Source organism: Echinococcus granulosus, assembly GCF_000524195.1.
Source record: "Echinococcus granulosus chromosome Unknown EG_S00159, whole genome shotgun sequence".
NCBI classification, from domain to species: domain Eukaryota; kingdom Metazoa; phylum Platyhelminthes; class Cestoda; order Cyclophyllidea; family Taeniidae; genus Echinococcus; species Echinococcus granulosus.
The window spans coordinates 96,769-114,468 of NW_020170539.1; the positions used below are offsets into that span (position 1 = coordinate 96,769).

The 17,700-nt window shown below is 44.6% G+C and overlaps 2 protein-coding genes across 2 annotated transcripts; both read left to right on the forward strand. All coding sequences in view use genetic code 11, as the record gives it.

Moving 5' to 3' along the window:
• Window positions 1–654: 654 nt before the first annotated feature.
• EGR_09660 (hypothetical protein) lies at window positions 655–1,819 on the forward strand (the record flags this gene model as incomplete). Its single annotated transcript, XM_024498909.1, has 2 exons — window positions 655–824; window positions 1,672–1,819. The coding sequence occupies 2 exons, from the start codon at window positions 655–657 to the stop codon at window positions 1,817–1,819; spliced, it is 318 nt and encodes a 105-aa protein (XP_024346682.1).
• A 5,398-nt stretch (window positions 1,820–7,217) lies between these two features.
• EGR_09661 (Protein couch potato) lies at window positions 7,218–16,284 on the forward strand (the record flags this gene model as incomplete). The annotated part of the gene is made up of 10 exons (XM_024498910.1): window positions 7,218–7,279; window positions 7,356–7,779; window positions 11,627–11,710; window positions 12,344–12,397; window positions 12,625–12,687; window positions 13,466–13,697; window positions 14,523–14,665; window positions 15,365–15,670; window positions 15,948–16,131; window positions 16,211–16,284. The coding sequence occupies 10 exons, from the start codon at window positions 7,218–7,220 to the stop codon at window positions 16,282–16,284; spliced, it is 1,626 nt and encodes a 541-aa protein (XP_024346683.1).
• Between the last annotated feature and the right edge of the window lie 1,416 nt (window positions 16,285–17,700).

Genomic DNA, 17,700 nt, shown 5'->3' on the forward strand with positions numbered 1-17,700 from the left:
TATTTTGGCCCTCATTTGTGAGCCCCCAATGTGAAACTACCTCGGTTCTGGAATCACCACAACATTGTGACGCCTTCTATTGTAAACGTCGCAACTAGCCAACAATGGATCGCGTCCTCGTGGTCAGCACTCCAATATTATGGGCTGATTGAGCATGTGCCTCCCAAGCCTGGAAGCCAACAAGTAAGTATTTGACAGCAGTACTGGTGACGTGTGATCTACAAGAAAGCTGTTGGTGTCCGCTGTGAAGTAATGGTGTTTGAGAGTGGAAGGTTTGCAATGCAGACGTTGGATTCGAAGGTCTTTTCGCTGTGATGGAATGTCACCACAGTGTGACTTCTGCTTCCATCCCACCGACGAGTTCAATTGCCCCAAGTGTTGGTGTGGTGGGTGACAGGGAGGAAATGAGGGTGGGTGGGGGGAGGGAGTGGATGAAGGAGAAGGGGGCAAGGAGATGGAATGTGGAAGCACGCTCTGGAGTGCCTTCACAGTTTGGCGACTACACCAGTGGTGTGAATCCAATCACGTCAGTCAATCCCTAGAGGTGTGAAATGGACCGAGCTGCAAGATGGATGGTTCACCACCCTATTCATTGCATTGGTCTCACCTTGATGGATTGCTGCTTGTTGGGTAGGTGGATGGATGGATGGGTGGATGGATGGATGGATGGATGGATGGATGGATACCGGATGGATAGAGAATGGATGGACGGATGGATCTCTAAAGGATGAGTGGTTGTACCCTGATACTTGTGCACGAGGACGTTGCGATGAATGCGTGCCTACTCTGACTGATTGGACTGAAAGAAATTGGAGAAGTTTTATGTGTGTTTTTTGGTGTTTTATTGCACCAGACTGTGGAGGACGTGGGAGTGCGTGTGTGTAGTGGTGAGCAGGCACACTCAAGGCAAGCAGTGTCCTCAACCACCAACACCAACACTAACCACCACCACTTCTACCACCGTCACCGTGACTGCTACCACCTGCACCCACAGAACGGAAGCTCAAAGTTCGGTGGAGCATGGGGAGGCACTGCTCAGGTGTGAACCCACCTGAGTGGGGCAAAGGTCAATCGTTGGTAGTGCACACTGCTGGTGTGCACGCGCCTGCGAATTCCCCACCTCTATCCAAGTGGCACAGGGTACGGTGTGGCCTTTCCTACTGCCCCACAACTTGCCTTGCACACCGTCCACATGCAGGTAGTTCACGCCACCAACGTTAATGATGCTGAATTCCTTCCCCTCACATGAGCCGGGACGGTTTATGATGAGGGTGCTGTCAGACAGGCATGCCGAATCGCATCCCATACACGGTGTGAAGTGCAGAGGTGGCGTGAAGTGGAGTGGAGTGTTGGTGTGGTGACGGCGTTGGCGAATCGGTGCCAAAGGCAAGGCACCACAATGCCAAATGACTTTGTTGATTGGATAAAATGGATAGGGCTTGGTAGTAGGAAGGCGTGTTCACTGAAGCGTAGGGTGGGTAGACGGACGAAAGGATTAATTGTCGCGAGATAGACGGATGGATGAGCGTAGATTCACACCTGGAAGGCTTTCACAGTGGCATTAATCTTTGACAAATGCAGAGAAAGGAGGGCACAGCCTAAATGATTTAGTGTTTATAAATTAGAGGTTAATCTGAAATCCACATACAGTCTTATTTCCATTTGAATGAGTGAATGGAAAAACAGCTTGACAACGAAAGGAGACACGTGGGTTCTTTTGGAACTTGACAAATGTCAAGTGATTTTGTCTGCTGACTCTCTGCAAATGCACTTTTTTTGTGGCTATCACACTAATGTTTCACTTATTTACCAACCTTGACATCTTTGCACGCATCCGTGCGTACGTGTGTGCGTGCGTGGGTGCGTACCTATGGGCATGCGCACGCTCCCAAAGGGTTGCAGCTGTCGCCGCCATCGATTATGCTGCCAACGCTGACACTAACCCACACAGAAGCTGGTGCTAAAAAGAATCGCCTCCTGTGACCTTTTTTGCCTCTGTACTTTTTCATCGTAGACTGGTGGACTTCTGCTCAGGGATTGACATCTGGCAGGATCACCCAATCATCGAGGCCCTGGAATGGTGCTCTCTTTGTTCTTCTTCAGTTCCATCGAAATATTGAATACTGATTGGGCAATGGAAGGAGAATCATGGATTGGGCTTTGCCTTAGATTCTGTGACAACTGATCCCTCTTGACAACGCCAACAGACTGTCCGCTGCCAATAATCTCACGCCTAAGACGTGTAGATCGCTTTGACACCTTCTATTTACTACCCATAAGTCAGTTGACAGAGCCGTGTTTACTGTCGGTTGGCATGACTCACTCCTAACTCCAACTAAATGGCACAAGGCAGCACTCTTGAACTAATCTTCTTATTGACTTCTGGTCATATGCTGCCAGAGGGCTTACGGGTACCGTCATAGTGAGTCAGCAAGCGCAAAACTTCTCGCGGTAGTTGAGCTGCAAACACAGGTAGGTGCAGAGGTCAACGCGTCTGGCAAGTGTTGTCGCCTTTGAAAGGGCCGCACGTCTGGTAAACCAGTAAAAAATACCCGTATTCATGGAGATTTCACTCCTCACCTTTACTTGCTGTTTGAAGCTCCCTTTCAGGTCCGTCATATGATCAGTTGAACGTCATAGTTAAAGCTACCTGCCAGGAGTGAGACAAAAACGATTTCACTTCATCCGCTAACCCATTCAATGGTCCACTTACTTCTCTAAGTTCTCACTTGTTTATTCAATTTGAGTTCATCAGTTCATTCTTCTGAGCACTCCCACCTTCGTCTGGACATCTATCCATCCTTTTCCCACCTATTCATGCACCCTGATCCCAATCCATGCATCCATCCCTCGCTCCCTTAATCCAACCTCTCATCCAGTGTCAGGTCAATAAAAGTGGGGGAAAAATAGGACTCCTGAAACCTCTTAGAAGGCATTAAATTTAGCATTTGAATTTCATTCATGCACTCAACACTTCATCTGCTACTACTCCACATGTAAGGCATCGAAACATCGTAAGGCCGACCTTGAACTTTATTTACATGTGCCAGGGTGTTCACTTTCACGCCATTGGCTAAATCGCACAATGGCAAAGGAGTGTGTGATCTCAGTCTAAAAAAGTGTGCTCCTTGTAAAAAGCCGTGGTGGAATTGGATCAACCGGGTTTTTGTTGATTGCACCGAGCCAACTGGAACTTAGAGGTGAAGCAAAATCTTCTCTTGGTTTTAAATGAATGCACTGAAAAATTTGCCTTGGCAAAGAGAAAAGGAAAACATGTGACTAATTTTCTCCACCAAAGCACATGCTGAGCCCTCCAAAAAGTGTACTATCAGGTGGCAAGTGAGGAGAGGGCATTCGGAGCCGTTTGTTGACTTCTACCAACCCCTTATTTTTTCTTCCTTCAATGTGGATGCATTCACTTTACATGTTTTATTTCCTCGTGGATTCGGTGTGTGCTGGGGTAAAGTGGCCGAAGTTGATATCACTTGTGTGGCAAAAAGTGGCGCGAAGATTGATGCAATGCATGGCGAGGCAAATGACTGACATTCAGTCAGTCAGTCAGTCGTGTATTTGTGCAGTCGGGCGGTCAACCGGTGTTCGTGCATAGCTCCAAATTGCAACAATCCCATCTCAAGAGGCGGAAGGGACTGACTTCCACATTCAGTTTGCTAAGGGTTGGCACCTTCCACAGAAAAGGTGATGGGCAGTGAGATTAAAAGAAAGGGACAAATTCCGTCGAGAATCCGATTTCCTGGAGGTGCTGGGCATGGCTCCAAAAGCTAAACGAAGTCCTTCAGAAGTAGTAGCTTTGACTTTAACTGAGTTTCTCCCTTTCCCCCCCCCCCCACCCGAAACTGCCTTAAAACGCAGGCTAAACATAACGTCAAGCGACGAGAAGGAGCAGTGGAGTGTTGAAATACCTGATTTAGAATTTGACTACCTCTACCAGGCCACCAATGCATCTGTTCTTTCGGGCTTTGACCAGTCCAGCCCTCCCCCCATCTCCGATTTGACGGGCCGTGTGCAGCTGTTTACACTTGACAGCTGTCTTCCCCAACACAAAACAATTGACTTGCCATGAAAGTAGGTTTTCCAGCAAATTTTTCCAAGACGCAAAAAATCAATTTGCAACAAAGTGACATCCCCCTAGGTTGTGCATGTGGCTTTAGGAACTCATGTGATGCGGTGGCGTGGCCAGTGTGCTCGTAGATACCACAGCCACAAAGGGATTGGTAGGGAGATTCGGGAGGTATGGATAGATGGCTGCAGAATAGACGAATAGACACGAGGTAGAAGATTAAGTGGATTAGTCGAAGGCAGGACATCGACATTCCCCCTCCAATGTATATAGTCCCACCTCTCTCAGAGCCTGTAGTTTTTCCGTCTTCAGCTTGGCACTGTGATAAATGAAGTCTTTCACTGGTCTTGAACGCACCTTCTCTACCCTCACGACATTGCCTATCAACTGCCTACTTTGGCGTGCCATGCTGACAATGTATTCGTCTGATGCCAACTCTACCTTCCATCCATCTTTTAGTCCAGCCCTGTGTGCCATTGTAAATGCTCCAACAAGAATAGCCGTATCTTACTGTTCCAGGAAGATGACAGTCAGATATTTAGAGGAACCAGCATCAGCTAAGAAGATTTCTCTCCAGAATTGGTACCTCAGTGCATTAGCTATCATAAAGGGCCTAAGTGCCGCTAACAGTCTCTTCCAACCACCGTCAGACTGTTCGTTACCATGCCACCAGCGTGTCCTTCGATGCCGCAACGACTGAAAGTGCTCGTGTAGCTAGTTTTTATGGCTAGGCGATTGAGCATCAAGTCAAAATGCTTTTGAAAAGAGAGAAATGTCAGACGACTTAATAAATCTATGCTCTACCTGTATTTCACCTCGAGGTCTTGGTGCTGTTCCCTTGCTGCCTGTGCTAATCTCATGTTAATACAGCATTGAAAAGTGTCTCATCATCACAAGGTGCCGCACATAGTCTATGCAGAGCTTTTCAAGTCCGTTTACTATTCCATCAGATTTAGTCACGATTTGTGACAGGGTATAGACCAGATCACGTGATCAACCTGATTTCCAGAAGTTTGAAGCTGCTTTGACACTCCATTCACGGCCTTTAGCTAGTAGAATAAGGCGTTTTTGATGTATACTGCCCGCAACTCTTATTAAAAGGTGGAAAGGTGTAGCAAAGTTTAATATAAAGCATCTACATGGTATATTCAAGTCAAATTGGGAGTTTTTGGCTTCAAAAGGAGTGGCGCACATTTTAAAACAATCCCAGTTTCATTTGTACATGTATTATTTATCTCATTTGAACTATGGAAATCAGTTTTGGAAGAGGACAATGCCATCAGCCGTGGTGGCGTATCTGCATGTTTCCACTGCTTTGTTGTCTGTTTTGATTACGGTGCTGAAGTACATATTTCCTTTCGACACGAATAATGCTGTGATGTGGGGAATTTTTGGTCTCCCTCTCAAAACGATACCTCCACACAATGCATCATTCAATTCAATACCCTAGCGCTAATCAAAAGCTGAATGGTGTCTTAAAATCCGATATTTGTGTTAGATTGTTTTCATCCTTCCCACAGAAAGATTTAGCAATTGGGCCATGCGGCTATCAGAGGTCCAAAATCGGGCGCTTCACACTCTAGGGGAGTGTTCACAGGATGGAATGACTCCCGTGGGCTGGTAACAGAATCCCCACGGCCCCGAGCGACAGTGATAGCCGTTTTAAGGACATTAACTCACGTTGGTACAAACTAGTGCTCTTGCCTGTCATCTTGAATAATGTCCCATTACAAGTAATACTTGACAAGCTTGTAATGGCAACGCCGTCTTTAACCCGTATGCACGTAAAGGTCTCAGTATTACTTGAATACGCAAATAAAATCAATGTCATACGTAAAAGGATGAACTTGAATGAATTTTGGTCAATTTAAAAACAGGGAAGGGATTAAAAGTTTGTCTTCCCCTGCTTTCTCTTCATCCCCCCCTCCACCACCACCACCACCACCCGGCCTTTGCCTACTTACGTACCCACCTACATACCTTGAATACTCGTAGCAATGGGCGTCAACCGGACAAACGTTGGAAGATTGGAATTGCGCTAGCGCATGTCCATGAGTGCGTACGTAACACCCGCAGAAGAGGTAACCACGGGGACTTATTGATCTTTCCCCTCCTTTCCCCTTTGTTACCCACCTACCTCCTCTGTGGGTGGAATACGGCTACTCTCACCAGCGTCACTGACACCACTACCACTTTGGGCTCTTTTAAACTTTTAGAGCATCTTCTTTTTGGGGGGGGGGGGAGGATGAAGGTGAGAAAAGTTATGAATACAAAGTGGACAAAACTTTCGTAACTATGGCAGAAACTAGGCATTAAAGGGCAATGTCAACTTTGCTTCCTTCATTTCCTGCTAACCGTCAAACAAAAGCCAAGAGGTGATTGTGTCAATTTTAACTGAATTACCCATTGGAATTTGCAGTGGGTTAAACGTGGCTTTTAAAAGAGGCTAAATAAAGTTAGTAAATAAATAAACTTGCTTTTCATTCTCTGGTTTACTCTAAGGTGGAGATTAGAGTGAATAAATTGACAACAATCTGATATTTTTAACGCCTGCCCAGTTGCCTGATTTCAGTGTTTGATTGCAACGTCTCAAATGTTTCCAAAAGGTGGCTGAAAGATGAGTTCCACGTTTAACATCGCCAACTAAGTGGAAGCGAGAGTGGTGGTGATGAGAGATACCAAAAGATCCCCCTTCTGCTAAGGGGCTTTTAATAGAAGACATCCTTTATCTAGTTGGCTTATGCTTAATGTTTGATTAATCGTTTTCTCTTTTACTCATTTATGAGTCAAGCGAAAGGTTTACTGGATTTGCAGTTAGAAAATTATTTCAAATCTAGTAGCGGCCGTTTTGCGTCGAAAAGGAGGCCGGATTAAAAATTCTCTGACGGAAACTAGAACAACCTTCAGAAAACAATTAGCCTTCTTTTTCGCTCGCATTTAAATAGACCCACTTAGTTTTATTTGTAAAAATCTTTAATTCAAAATCCTGTTATCTGAGGGCTTTTGTAAAAATATTCCAATGACAGCAGCCAATAGAATTCTACGGCGTTAAGCCAATGGCACACCGAGTACTCTAGCCAATCCCGGCCCGAAACTTTTGGCCAATTAAAAGCCAGTATGGGTGTGTGTGCGCAGGTGTATGTGCATGAGTAGCATTCAGCGCAGCGCTGTGCAGGCACATAGACAGGTAGGCAGAGATAGGTAGATAGATAAGCAGAGGTAGACTCCTCCTCCTTGCATGTCCACGATCCTCTATCGGCATTATTGATCCTTCAAGAGACAAGCTGGTGCGAGGCGAGATCTACAGTAGACGCGAAAGTCGGTACCCGAACGCAGTGGCCTTGGGATTAAGGAATCCCCTCAAAGCAGTGCCCACTAGTGGCCTGCTTCTCTACGCGCGAAGTTGTTTGAAGCGACAGCACATCACCACTGAAAGCAGAGAGCCAGAGACAGAGGAGGCAGAAGAGATGTCCACAAATTTAATGCTACCACCAGCACCTCCACAACAACTCAGCAACGGCTCCACGTGCCGAATCAAAGCGGACCCCCAGTCACAACAACAACAGCAACATCAGCAGCATCAAGTTGTTGAGGAAGCTAATGATGGGGTCAACCTCAACGATGAGTCGATGATGGTGCTCTCCCAGTCCGTAGATTCCATCCATACGGTTGGAACAGCTGCTGGAAGCGACGCTCTTGATGTGAGTTCAGCTTTTGTATAAAAAGAAGGCAAATTGTCTTTTAATTGCTCACGAGGCTACGTTTTTACCAACAGCTGATATTTTAATGGGGTAAACAGGGGTACTGGCTTCTTTTAAATTCTTCATGAATAATGTCACTGGATGCCATCGCCGTCTTTCATGAAATCCCCTCTTTTTTACGTATTTGTGGCAAAAATTAACATTCCACTAAGCCAAAGAGGCATTTATCGCCCTTGAAGAAACAAGAATAATGCAATCGCTCCACATGCATCAACTGCACCCTCCTAGCGTCTTTATACCTCCGACATTTAAGTCAAATGTCACTTGGCCACTTCAAGAGGAAGGGCAAAGTGCTCTTTGTGCACACCTTGGTGTGCTGTTTCGCATGAAAACAGAAGAAAAACCTTACAAATCAAAACAGTTATTGTTCTTATTCATCCAGTCATGCAAGCGGCAGTCTTTAGTGTCACTGATTGGGAATTGTAAATTTTTTCCGTCTTTCATCACAGGCTCCAGTGTTTCTAAGATGGTTATTTTGAAATACCTAATTACCTTCACATCTCCAGAATAAACAGTCACTTATTTCTTTTGTGCGACAAAACAAGTCTATTCCCCAATTTTTTGCCTACCACCATTTATTCACTGCAGCAGTTTCGTGCCCAGCCTTAGATTACAGTCAAATAAGCAGCATTAATTTAATCCCCACCATCTCGGTCATCGAACAGTAGTGAAGGGAGTGAATGAAGAAAACGATTTTCACCATCCCAGATTATAAATCGACCAATGGGAAAGCGATTCGGATGGATTGACACTTTTCTTGTCAAATGCTATTAAATTACCTGTTTGCGATTTAGCGTCTGATAATTTAAATTTATTTTAAATTGTAATATGTGTGAGTTGGGTTCATCGATTTTTTAATCTGGAGGCATTGGGGGTCTGCTCTTTTCCCCTCCTTTAAACAATTAATCAATCGATCGGTTTTAAGCGGTGGTTATTCAACAGATATTTTATCGATTTTTCTGTTTTGGAACAATAAATTGGGATGACGACGCTAGTTTTTTTAATTTAATGTAAAAGCATTGCAAGTCGAGGTTAACAGGGAGGTCACAAGAGATTTCAAAACTTCATTCTCTTTTTCTCACGGGAGCGAGTATTGTCTTGTGCTTTCCCCTTCTTGCCGCCGAAAGATTTGCAGTTTTGGGTCGGTTGAACAGCAGATTTTATTGACTATTACCGCACCATAATTCTTACCCACTATCGCAACTGTTGTTGAACCACTGGACATTTATAAATTGAAGCTCCCTCATGGGGTTCGCTCTCGTGCCTGTTTTTGCCGCAGGGTCAACTCAATGATTGCCGTTTTGAATAAGTCCAATTTAACTATTGGCTGTTTTATTAATAAAGAAGGAAAGTAACGATATGCTTATATGCATATATCACCAAGACGAGGTTCATGGCACTTTGCTCCGTAACTAATTCCCACTTTATTAGGGCATCTTTTCCCGTAGTGTCTCATTAAAATCAATTGTTTTATTTTTGAAGTGGACGCCCTTTTAGACCCCCCTCCCCTTTCCTCTGCAAAACGCGTATTTTTAATGAACGGCCACAATGGGATCAATACTTGACCTTAAACTACATGACTTTTCTGGGTGGGTGGGTACCTTATGCAACTAATAACTAATTTGTCCATCAAATGAACAATAGTGCAAGCTGTTCCGATGCTTCCAACGAATATCGCGTAAGTAGATTAGTAAGGAGTTTTCCCCTCCACTTCATGTCTGTTCTCAGACTTAGTTATTCATAGCGTGACAAATACATGTTATTATTTGTTATTGCCAGATAGGGCCTTTATCCCTCCGGAGACTGCGCCCAAGATTGCATTAAACAGGCGCTTGGTGAGTCGCCCCTCCAATTGGTATTGTAAGGCGGACATCCTTCTAGGTGGGCTGTTTTTACTGCGCCTTTTATTATTGCCGCTTTTTTCAGAATTCATCTCTGGCCTTGCAAGGGTATGTGTGTTTGTTTGTATGGAATACAAAATCTTTGTTCTCACGATCGCAAAAAAATTGATGCAGCATCTTGTGTTTGGCTGCATGTGAAAAGCGATTTGACGGTAGTTGTAAAATTTTGTCAATTGCGCAATGATGCTGATTGGTCACCTTCCCCACCAATCAGGACTTGAGACGGGTTCACAGAGGGCGGGAAATCAATATTCTCGGAAATTGGACATTTTGATGGGATTTATTTGTCTCCTTACTGTTTTCTGTGACAAAAAGAGTGTCCCTCCTAATGCATGTATAGATTAGTATAATTTGTTAAATAAGGCCAACGTAAATTTGCGAATTTACAAGGCATGAGTCACCGGTATTGTGCTGGTATCCGGCCCATATCCAACACTACCAACCTTCAATCTGAAAGGTGGGCAGGTGGGTAGTGGCACAAGACCACTTTCTTCTGCTGTAAATTGTTTGTTTGTTTTGTTTGATCATGTGAAGGAAAGTTGAGAAGCACCTTTTACGGCGGGCTTTGTAAGTAGGTCAAACGAGTAAATGACTAATTTCAGGGCACACAGCTCACAATATCTGTTGAATCTCACACTGGTATTTTGCGGTGCTGAAAAGAATTGATAATTGCAGAGTATTGAAAAAAATGGAAATTTTGAGTTGGTCGCTAAGTGGCTGAGCGGCGACTGGTGGAGGTCAGTACATTCTCCATGAAAGAAAGAGACTGTTCTCAAGCCATTCTCAACCCTGGCAACATGTGTATTCGTGTGTGTGCGTGACGTTGCTATAGGGACTACCTCGTAAACACACACACACACACACACACAAACATGCCTCTACAAACATGTAACACGGCCGTTACTTGGTAAGTGCGTAGAAACCTGGAATTGCAAATCAACTCAAGATGTGCACTCGTCCTCTCCAAGGTTGGGTGTAAATAAAACAAAAAGTTGCTTAATTAAGCTCCTTTGACTACTCTTGGTACTCTACCGATTGTCGTTACAGGGGTTGAGTCGCCTCTGGAGACGGTCTCGTACACGCAATGATGTGGAGGTCGATTTCCAAACCATCGAGTGATTGTTCAAGTCTAAGTAGTTTCCATGTCAGTTGCTAGTCGTAGCACCATCACGTCAAAGACATACTTGCCCTCAACTACCACCTTACCGTAAAATTTAAGCATGCCTTTGCTCCAGGATTGTCCTTTATCGAAAGTGGTTGCCGAGCCTTCAGAACACTTCGGCTAGCCATTCAGATGTAAGTCGCCTTCAACTCTACCTACCCGCAGCTATGACGCCCTTCCGTGACTTATGCGTGCAGGAGCTAGCTGGCAGAAGCACTACCGGTGTACTTTTAGCCTGGGCTCCTGGTCCCAGCTTTTGCATCACACCTCTTCAAGCCGGCAGGAAATTCATTATGGTAAAAGCGATGCGGACAAAAGGTGGGGAAAACAGGGAATTCCGATCACATAACCGCGATTCCAAACGGCCGGTAAAAGAGGTCCACTTCCGCTATCAGTTATTAGTTAATGAATAAATAAATAACTGTGACTCCGGTCAACTTGTTTGATTGCAACAAATTTGGAGGAGTAGTAGATGCCGCCTCTTTCGTTCCATTGATTAGGAGGGTGAGTGAGGAGAAGTAGAAGAAACTGCAAAGCCATGTGAATTTCGCATCCATTCTCACGATCTACACCCTATCGGTTGTGCGTGTGTACTTTTTTCTCTCCTCCTTTTTCACTCCTCCACTGTCGGTAGAGAGAGGGCATGATGAGAGGTGGAAACACGTGTGATCCCACGTTGCCCATTGCCATTTCGAAGATCTTATTTGAATGTTTCATTTTTCAGCATCAAGTTCGAACGCTTTTCGTCAGTGGTCTGCCCCTGGACACGAAGTCGCGGGAACTGTACCTTCTATTCCGAGGATTCAAGGTACCGCTTGGTTGGCGGTTACTTTTCCTCCTTTTTGTCGTTTACTAGACTAGAGCCCTGTAAAGAACCGAAAGGGGTGTCGATACCAAATGTTTAGAATGGGGAATTCAGAAAAAGAAAAAAGATTAAGTGTTTATAACGCGTTTTTTGCCCGCGTTGCCATGACGACCGTAGGTGATTGAGTGATAGAGCTGAAGCTGTCTTGACTAAGCGAGTAGTGTCTTTTCTTCAGGGATAATGTGTTTGATCGGTCATGTCAAATATTTTAACCAGAAATTTGCCGCCTTTTATTTATTTATTTCTTTCTGATTTTTGGAGCCACTTCTGGTGAAACTCGTTGTCTAAATTCATGCTCCCACATGACCTCCCATTTAATGAAATTCCCCTCCCCCCAAAAAAAAGGGGGAAGTGAAACCGATTGAGCAGTTTAACGATTGTATATATGTATTTTAATAATCAAGATCGCGTACTTTTTTTTTAAAATTCACTTTTGATGTATTATTCCACATGCCTTCTCCCCAAACACGGCGATGCCTGACCTTTGACAACTGCCCTCAACCAATCCCATTTTGCCCCACTGTTGCGACGTCTCTTGCCAACAACGCCAATGCTTATCATCGGTAACAAAAATAGGGCTACCTATCGTCCACTCTTAAACCCGCCGGCAAGAATGGCAAACTCACTGCGGTAAGACATTTTTTTGACTGTCATTGATGGCGCAAACCACGACATTCTGACAGTAGGCCCATCACCGACGTACGAAGGGGCCCTGACACTAGTAGCTTAGGTGGCATAGCTAGGAGGCATGCCACCAACGTAGAAACCGGGGGATTGGTATATTTAAAGATGCAACCAAAGGAATCGGCACTTTGCAGATTTGGTGATTAATTAAAGCAAACTTTCCTTCCTTCTAGCCAGTGGGATTCGTGACTTTTGAAACGCGAGAACAGGCCGAAAATGCTCTCAACGAGTTACAGGTGAGATGCGCGATAACAGGGTGACACCCATTAGGCAGTTGCCAGCACTGCTCAGGTCGATATATCGATTATTTGTTGTAGCAGCGCGAGGCAAATTTGATTGGACAACCAGTAATGTGCGTGGCCTGTTTGACGCGTCCCATTTGTAGACACTGACTTAATCCATCACTCTACCCAGACCCACACCACCTCCGCAATCACCGTCACAAGCAATCACCCTACACTCCTATACGCGTGTCACGATGCACGAACAAACACTAATTAAAGACACTGTCTATTGGTTAGGTATACTCTTTGGCATGTTGAAATTAAAATTGGTGATTCCAAATTACCACTTGCACCTATTACAAGCACGAACAGAAATACGTAGTTACTCAAATCCGTTTAACAGTAGGACTTCGTTGCCAGTTTTAACCACTCTCTTCATCTTTCCCCTATTTTGCACTGCGATCATTGGAGGGGCAAATTTGAGCGTCACTGCCGATGCACTACAGGGCGGTGTGAGAATTCATCTTAATGGCGGGTTTTGTGGGAGCACATTTACTAACAATGTCTCAACTAAACTAGAAAAGCATTTACAACTCTTCAAAATAAACGTGACAATTAACAATGCACGTTGTTTACAGTGCGCTAAATTCCATCATTATTACACACACGATCGCACTCACGTGGCCGTTGTGAAGTCACTCACATAAACACGTACACACACACACACACATCTACTGGTGACTTGCAGGTAGGGTGTATTTATCAATGCGGCTCTGGTCTCCACTTAAAGGGCATCAAATTCGATCCTGAGGGGAACCAGCACATGCGATTAGAGTTCGCGCGAAGTAATACGAAGGTCACCAAACCCAAGTGGCCCCCAGGTTTCCCATTACCTCCTGGAGCACCCACTGGGTTCCCTTTCATCCCCGCGACAGGCAACCCTGCCAGCCTATCACCCCTTGGTCAGCAGACGGGATTCCCTGGCGTCTTGCCAACTAACTTTCTCCCGCATTTAGCCGGTTGTAAGTCATCCCTATCAGCCCCACCCATTTTGTATGAAAGTGCCACTACGCCAGACAACATTTGGATTATGAAACTAAAAGTTAAGGTTTTCGTGTCGTTGTGTAAGTAGTGTTTTAAATAAATTTTTCAACATAAGGCCAGAGTGCTTATGAACTTGACACAGAATAAGTGGATACTGTAGATCCCAAAAAATAATCAAAACTGATGTTCTCTATGCCACTTATTCTGAAAAGTTGCCTAAAACACTATTGAATAAGCAGCTTTGAACTTGAAAAAGGGGAAATCGGGCGTAAGTCCTTCAAGTTTATTCTTGCTTTCCTCTCAATGATAACACAAAGTGGTGTATTTTGTAGGTTTAATCTGATTACATGGGTGTTTCTAATAGAAAGTTATAAAATAAAGAGTAAACAAAAGAGTACCACTTGTTTTTTAGTTGTCCATTTCTTCTAAAATTCACTCTAATGATAGGCCTTTATGCACCATACCACATATTAGGCAGTTTAATGGATGTCTGGATCTCTTCTCCATTAGGAAAAATTTCAGAGGCTTTTTGCTAGGAAAAAATAAAAATGAGTTAATTTTTTGGTGAAATTTTACCTCTGCAGTGAATAAAAACACGTTCGTGTTTCGCAGTTATTGATTATTTTGAATCAGCAATTAAAAGAAATTGCTACGGCTACGGTTTAAATCTGGTAATTCGGTCTCCGCGTGAAATTCTCACTAGCCCAGCATACAGCGAAATTTCAACGATTTCATCATTTGCTAGTAAAATGGGCAGTTTGTACGTGGAATGCTTAAAAGAAAAACAATTGTTTCTTGTACAGTCGACCCTACAACAATGGCTTTAATCGCCGCACAGGACCCAACACAATGGACGGCCAATCCTCATTTTGGATATGATAGCACAGGACTCTTCACTTCCATAGGTGCTGCTCCTGCCGCCTTCCTTCAGGCCTCAAATTTTCGCGTAAGTTCGCTGTTCCCATGTCAACCGAGTTTTCCTCCTCATCATTGGGGGTTGTGTTGGTAACAGTGATGTAGTGCTCCAGTTATCCCTGAGGATCGGATTTGGCATACCAACATTAAATATTTGTCGCTGACGGACGAATGGACTAGGTGGCTGTAAAAGCTGGTAAATCTTCATATCGTCGAGATGGTGGCTGAAACCGTGGGGACAGAAGAGCCTGTATTGTTATGCAGGGGCTTAAACAAGTGTCGCAGCGTTAAAGTCTTAATCCACAAAAAGATGCCAAGCTCTGGGTCGCTTAATTGAATTTGGAACTGTGGGATCAGTTCAAACCGGTACTTTGAAAAACCGACTTTGTTTGCCCAAATGGCCAAATAACTCCTGCAGCGTTACGTTAAAGTAAAATCCATGCTATCTTATGGACAAGTACTGCGTGATTCTTACCGCCTTATCTATAGTTAGCACTGTGGAATCACCATTTTGATCTTCCCTAGCATTCAGAGTTTTAAAAATGTTTTTTAAAAGACTACTCGTTCATCTATGTAGTTTATTGAGTACTTTACACCCATATTGAGACAGTTTTATTTTGCTAAATTGAGCGATTAGCACCATTCACAAAAAAGGGCTTGAACGGATGAGTATATTTTGAATATAAAAGTAAATAAAAATATTTAATTTTCCTTTTCTTATTTCTATCAGCCGATTCTACCAATGAATGCAGGCGGAACGACACCAGTGAGCCAATCAGGAGCGACTCCAGTAGCCAATCATCTTCAGCTAGTACAAGCTGCTCTTCAAGCAACCAATGCAGCCGCGGCTTTGGGTCTCATGGCCACAGGCGGCAGTAATGGTGGCGGTGCCACTGGAAATCTCCAACAGCAAGCCTCTGGAGCGACTCCCCAAGGCTCCTCACCGACTGGGTCGGTGATTTCATCGGGCACTCACTCGCAAACCGCCTATTCCGCGTTGCAAAATCACCAGCAGCAGCAGCAGCAGCAGCAACAGGTACTATGGGAAAGACTACTTCATTAAGGTGGAAATACGTAGGATTATAAGCAGCTATCACTACAAAAAGTATTCAGCAATTGTGACTGTTAACAAGTTAGAAAACAGGCAGTAACACCATGGCTGTGATGGTACATCATGGTTCATTCAAATGGGAAATGACTTTATCTAACCCTGGGGATCTCATCAACATAAATGAGGGTGAACATCGACAGAGCTTATGTTTGCACATTTTAAGTCGTGTATTTGAGTCAGGATTTTTTTCATTTGCTAACAGTTCCTGGCAGCAAATTCGTCAGTTCAACAGCAGCAACAACAGCAAAGACAACAAGCAGCCTTGGCAGCTGCCGCGGCGTCTGTTGGATTACCGGCTGGGCTCTTGCCTGGAATGCTCAGTGGACTGACAACACCTTCAGGACTGAAGGAGGAACACAATCAAAACGGAACGTCTGTTGCGGTTGGTGGCCCATTAAATCATCAGTAGGAGAGCTGTCATGCATTGATAGTATGCCCCCAACCCTCTATTTTATTGTTTTTTAGATGCCATTTTAAAGATGAAAAGAGGCATAACGAGTCCAACTTTCAAAGACAATCTCGTGATCTGCTTCGATTAGATGGAATATAAGCAAAGATAGAATAAGTAATCATCCACTTCCTGCTTCCCCCACCACCCCTCCTACGCCAACTTTCGTTCTTTCTACGGAGATGCATGTTGATACATTCCAGCTAATCAGAGGCTGTGTTTTCCTCCGTGCCAGTTTGTTCAAACACCAGAACCCACCGTCGCATATCAAGGCTGATTTTTTGCTCTACAAGTAACACTCAAATTCCCTACCTCCTCATCTATTATCCATCTTTACGTATGGTTCTTCAATTTACTGTTAACACAATGCAGCATCTGGTTATTTGAATAAAGAATTTGTAGGAAGAAGTGTGGGGTGTAGCTGTCGCCTGAGATATAGGGGTTGCGATCAAAAAAAGTAATGAATGAGGTCTGCCGCGCCCCGAGAACTCCTTGAGGGTGGAGGAGGGCACACAGTGTGGCTTGGGGCCACTGGCATGACCCGGAGGCCAGACCATCCAGCGGAGGTACAATAACGGAGACCCAAAGTGACCCCTTTACTAAAACTGAGAGCTAAGTAAAAAACTAACGTACTGCATTAGCTTCTCTCCTCCCTTGAGAGGTGCCACTGGCGCTCCCCTTGGTCAGCCATCACAACGTAATCGGTGTTGTAGGTTAAACATTATACGAACCAACCGCTCCAGTCATCAAACTTCTGTGCAAATGAGGAGTTGTTGACTGCAACACCTCTTATCCTTCTAGGCAATTCTGCTTGATTTGCATGGTGGTCGGGGATTGTGCTGGCTACCACGCGTGACCCAAAAGCAGAGCCATAACAAAGGTCGGAGTTTAGCATAGTTCCTTGGGGATAAGATCTTGCGTCTATTCCTCCTTGCCGCGTTATTCTCGTCGCAGAGCTACCCAGCCACGTATCTATCGGGGTTCTATTTAACTACTAGAGAAGTGGAGGAGGTGTCCCATGTTCGCTTTAGTGATATCTCCATACAGGTATGGTAGGCGACTCTGTAACGAATATTTTCCAGACGGTTCACGCCTGGTGTCGCCTCAGCTGTTAACAGTTTTTCTGCAGACAACCGGAATGTGGTAGTTGCTGAAGGTAGACGATATTTTCAGCTCTTTTGTTAGAGTTCGTCACCGATTCTCCCACCTGCCGTACATGCATCTCTTTCGTTCGCTAGAGATTTATCACCAAGCAGCAGGAATCAGGATAGTCGATCTTTAAGACCCAGTTTGCGTTCTGCTACCACCAATGTAGAGCCCTGAAAGTACTGTGAAGATGATTGAAGAAAAAATACTCGGGTAGAGTTGGTGCCGTAGACGCACAGTAGGGATTGGGGCTACTAGCCTGACCCAAAAAAACAGGCCCCTTGGTGTAGATACGGGGTAAAATGCAACGCGTGCTCAAAGCGGTGGAACGTCCTACGAGGTCGCCGCAAGTTCCGGTATA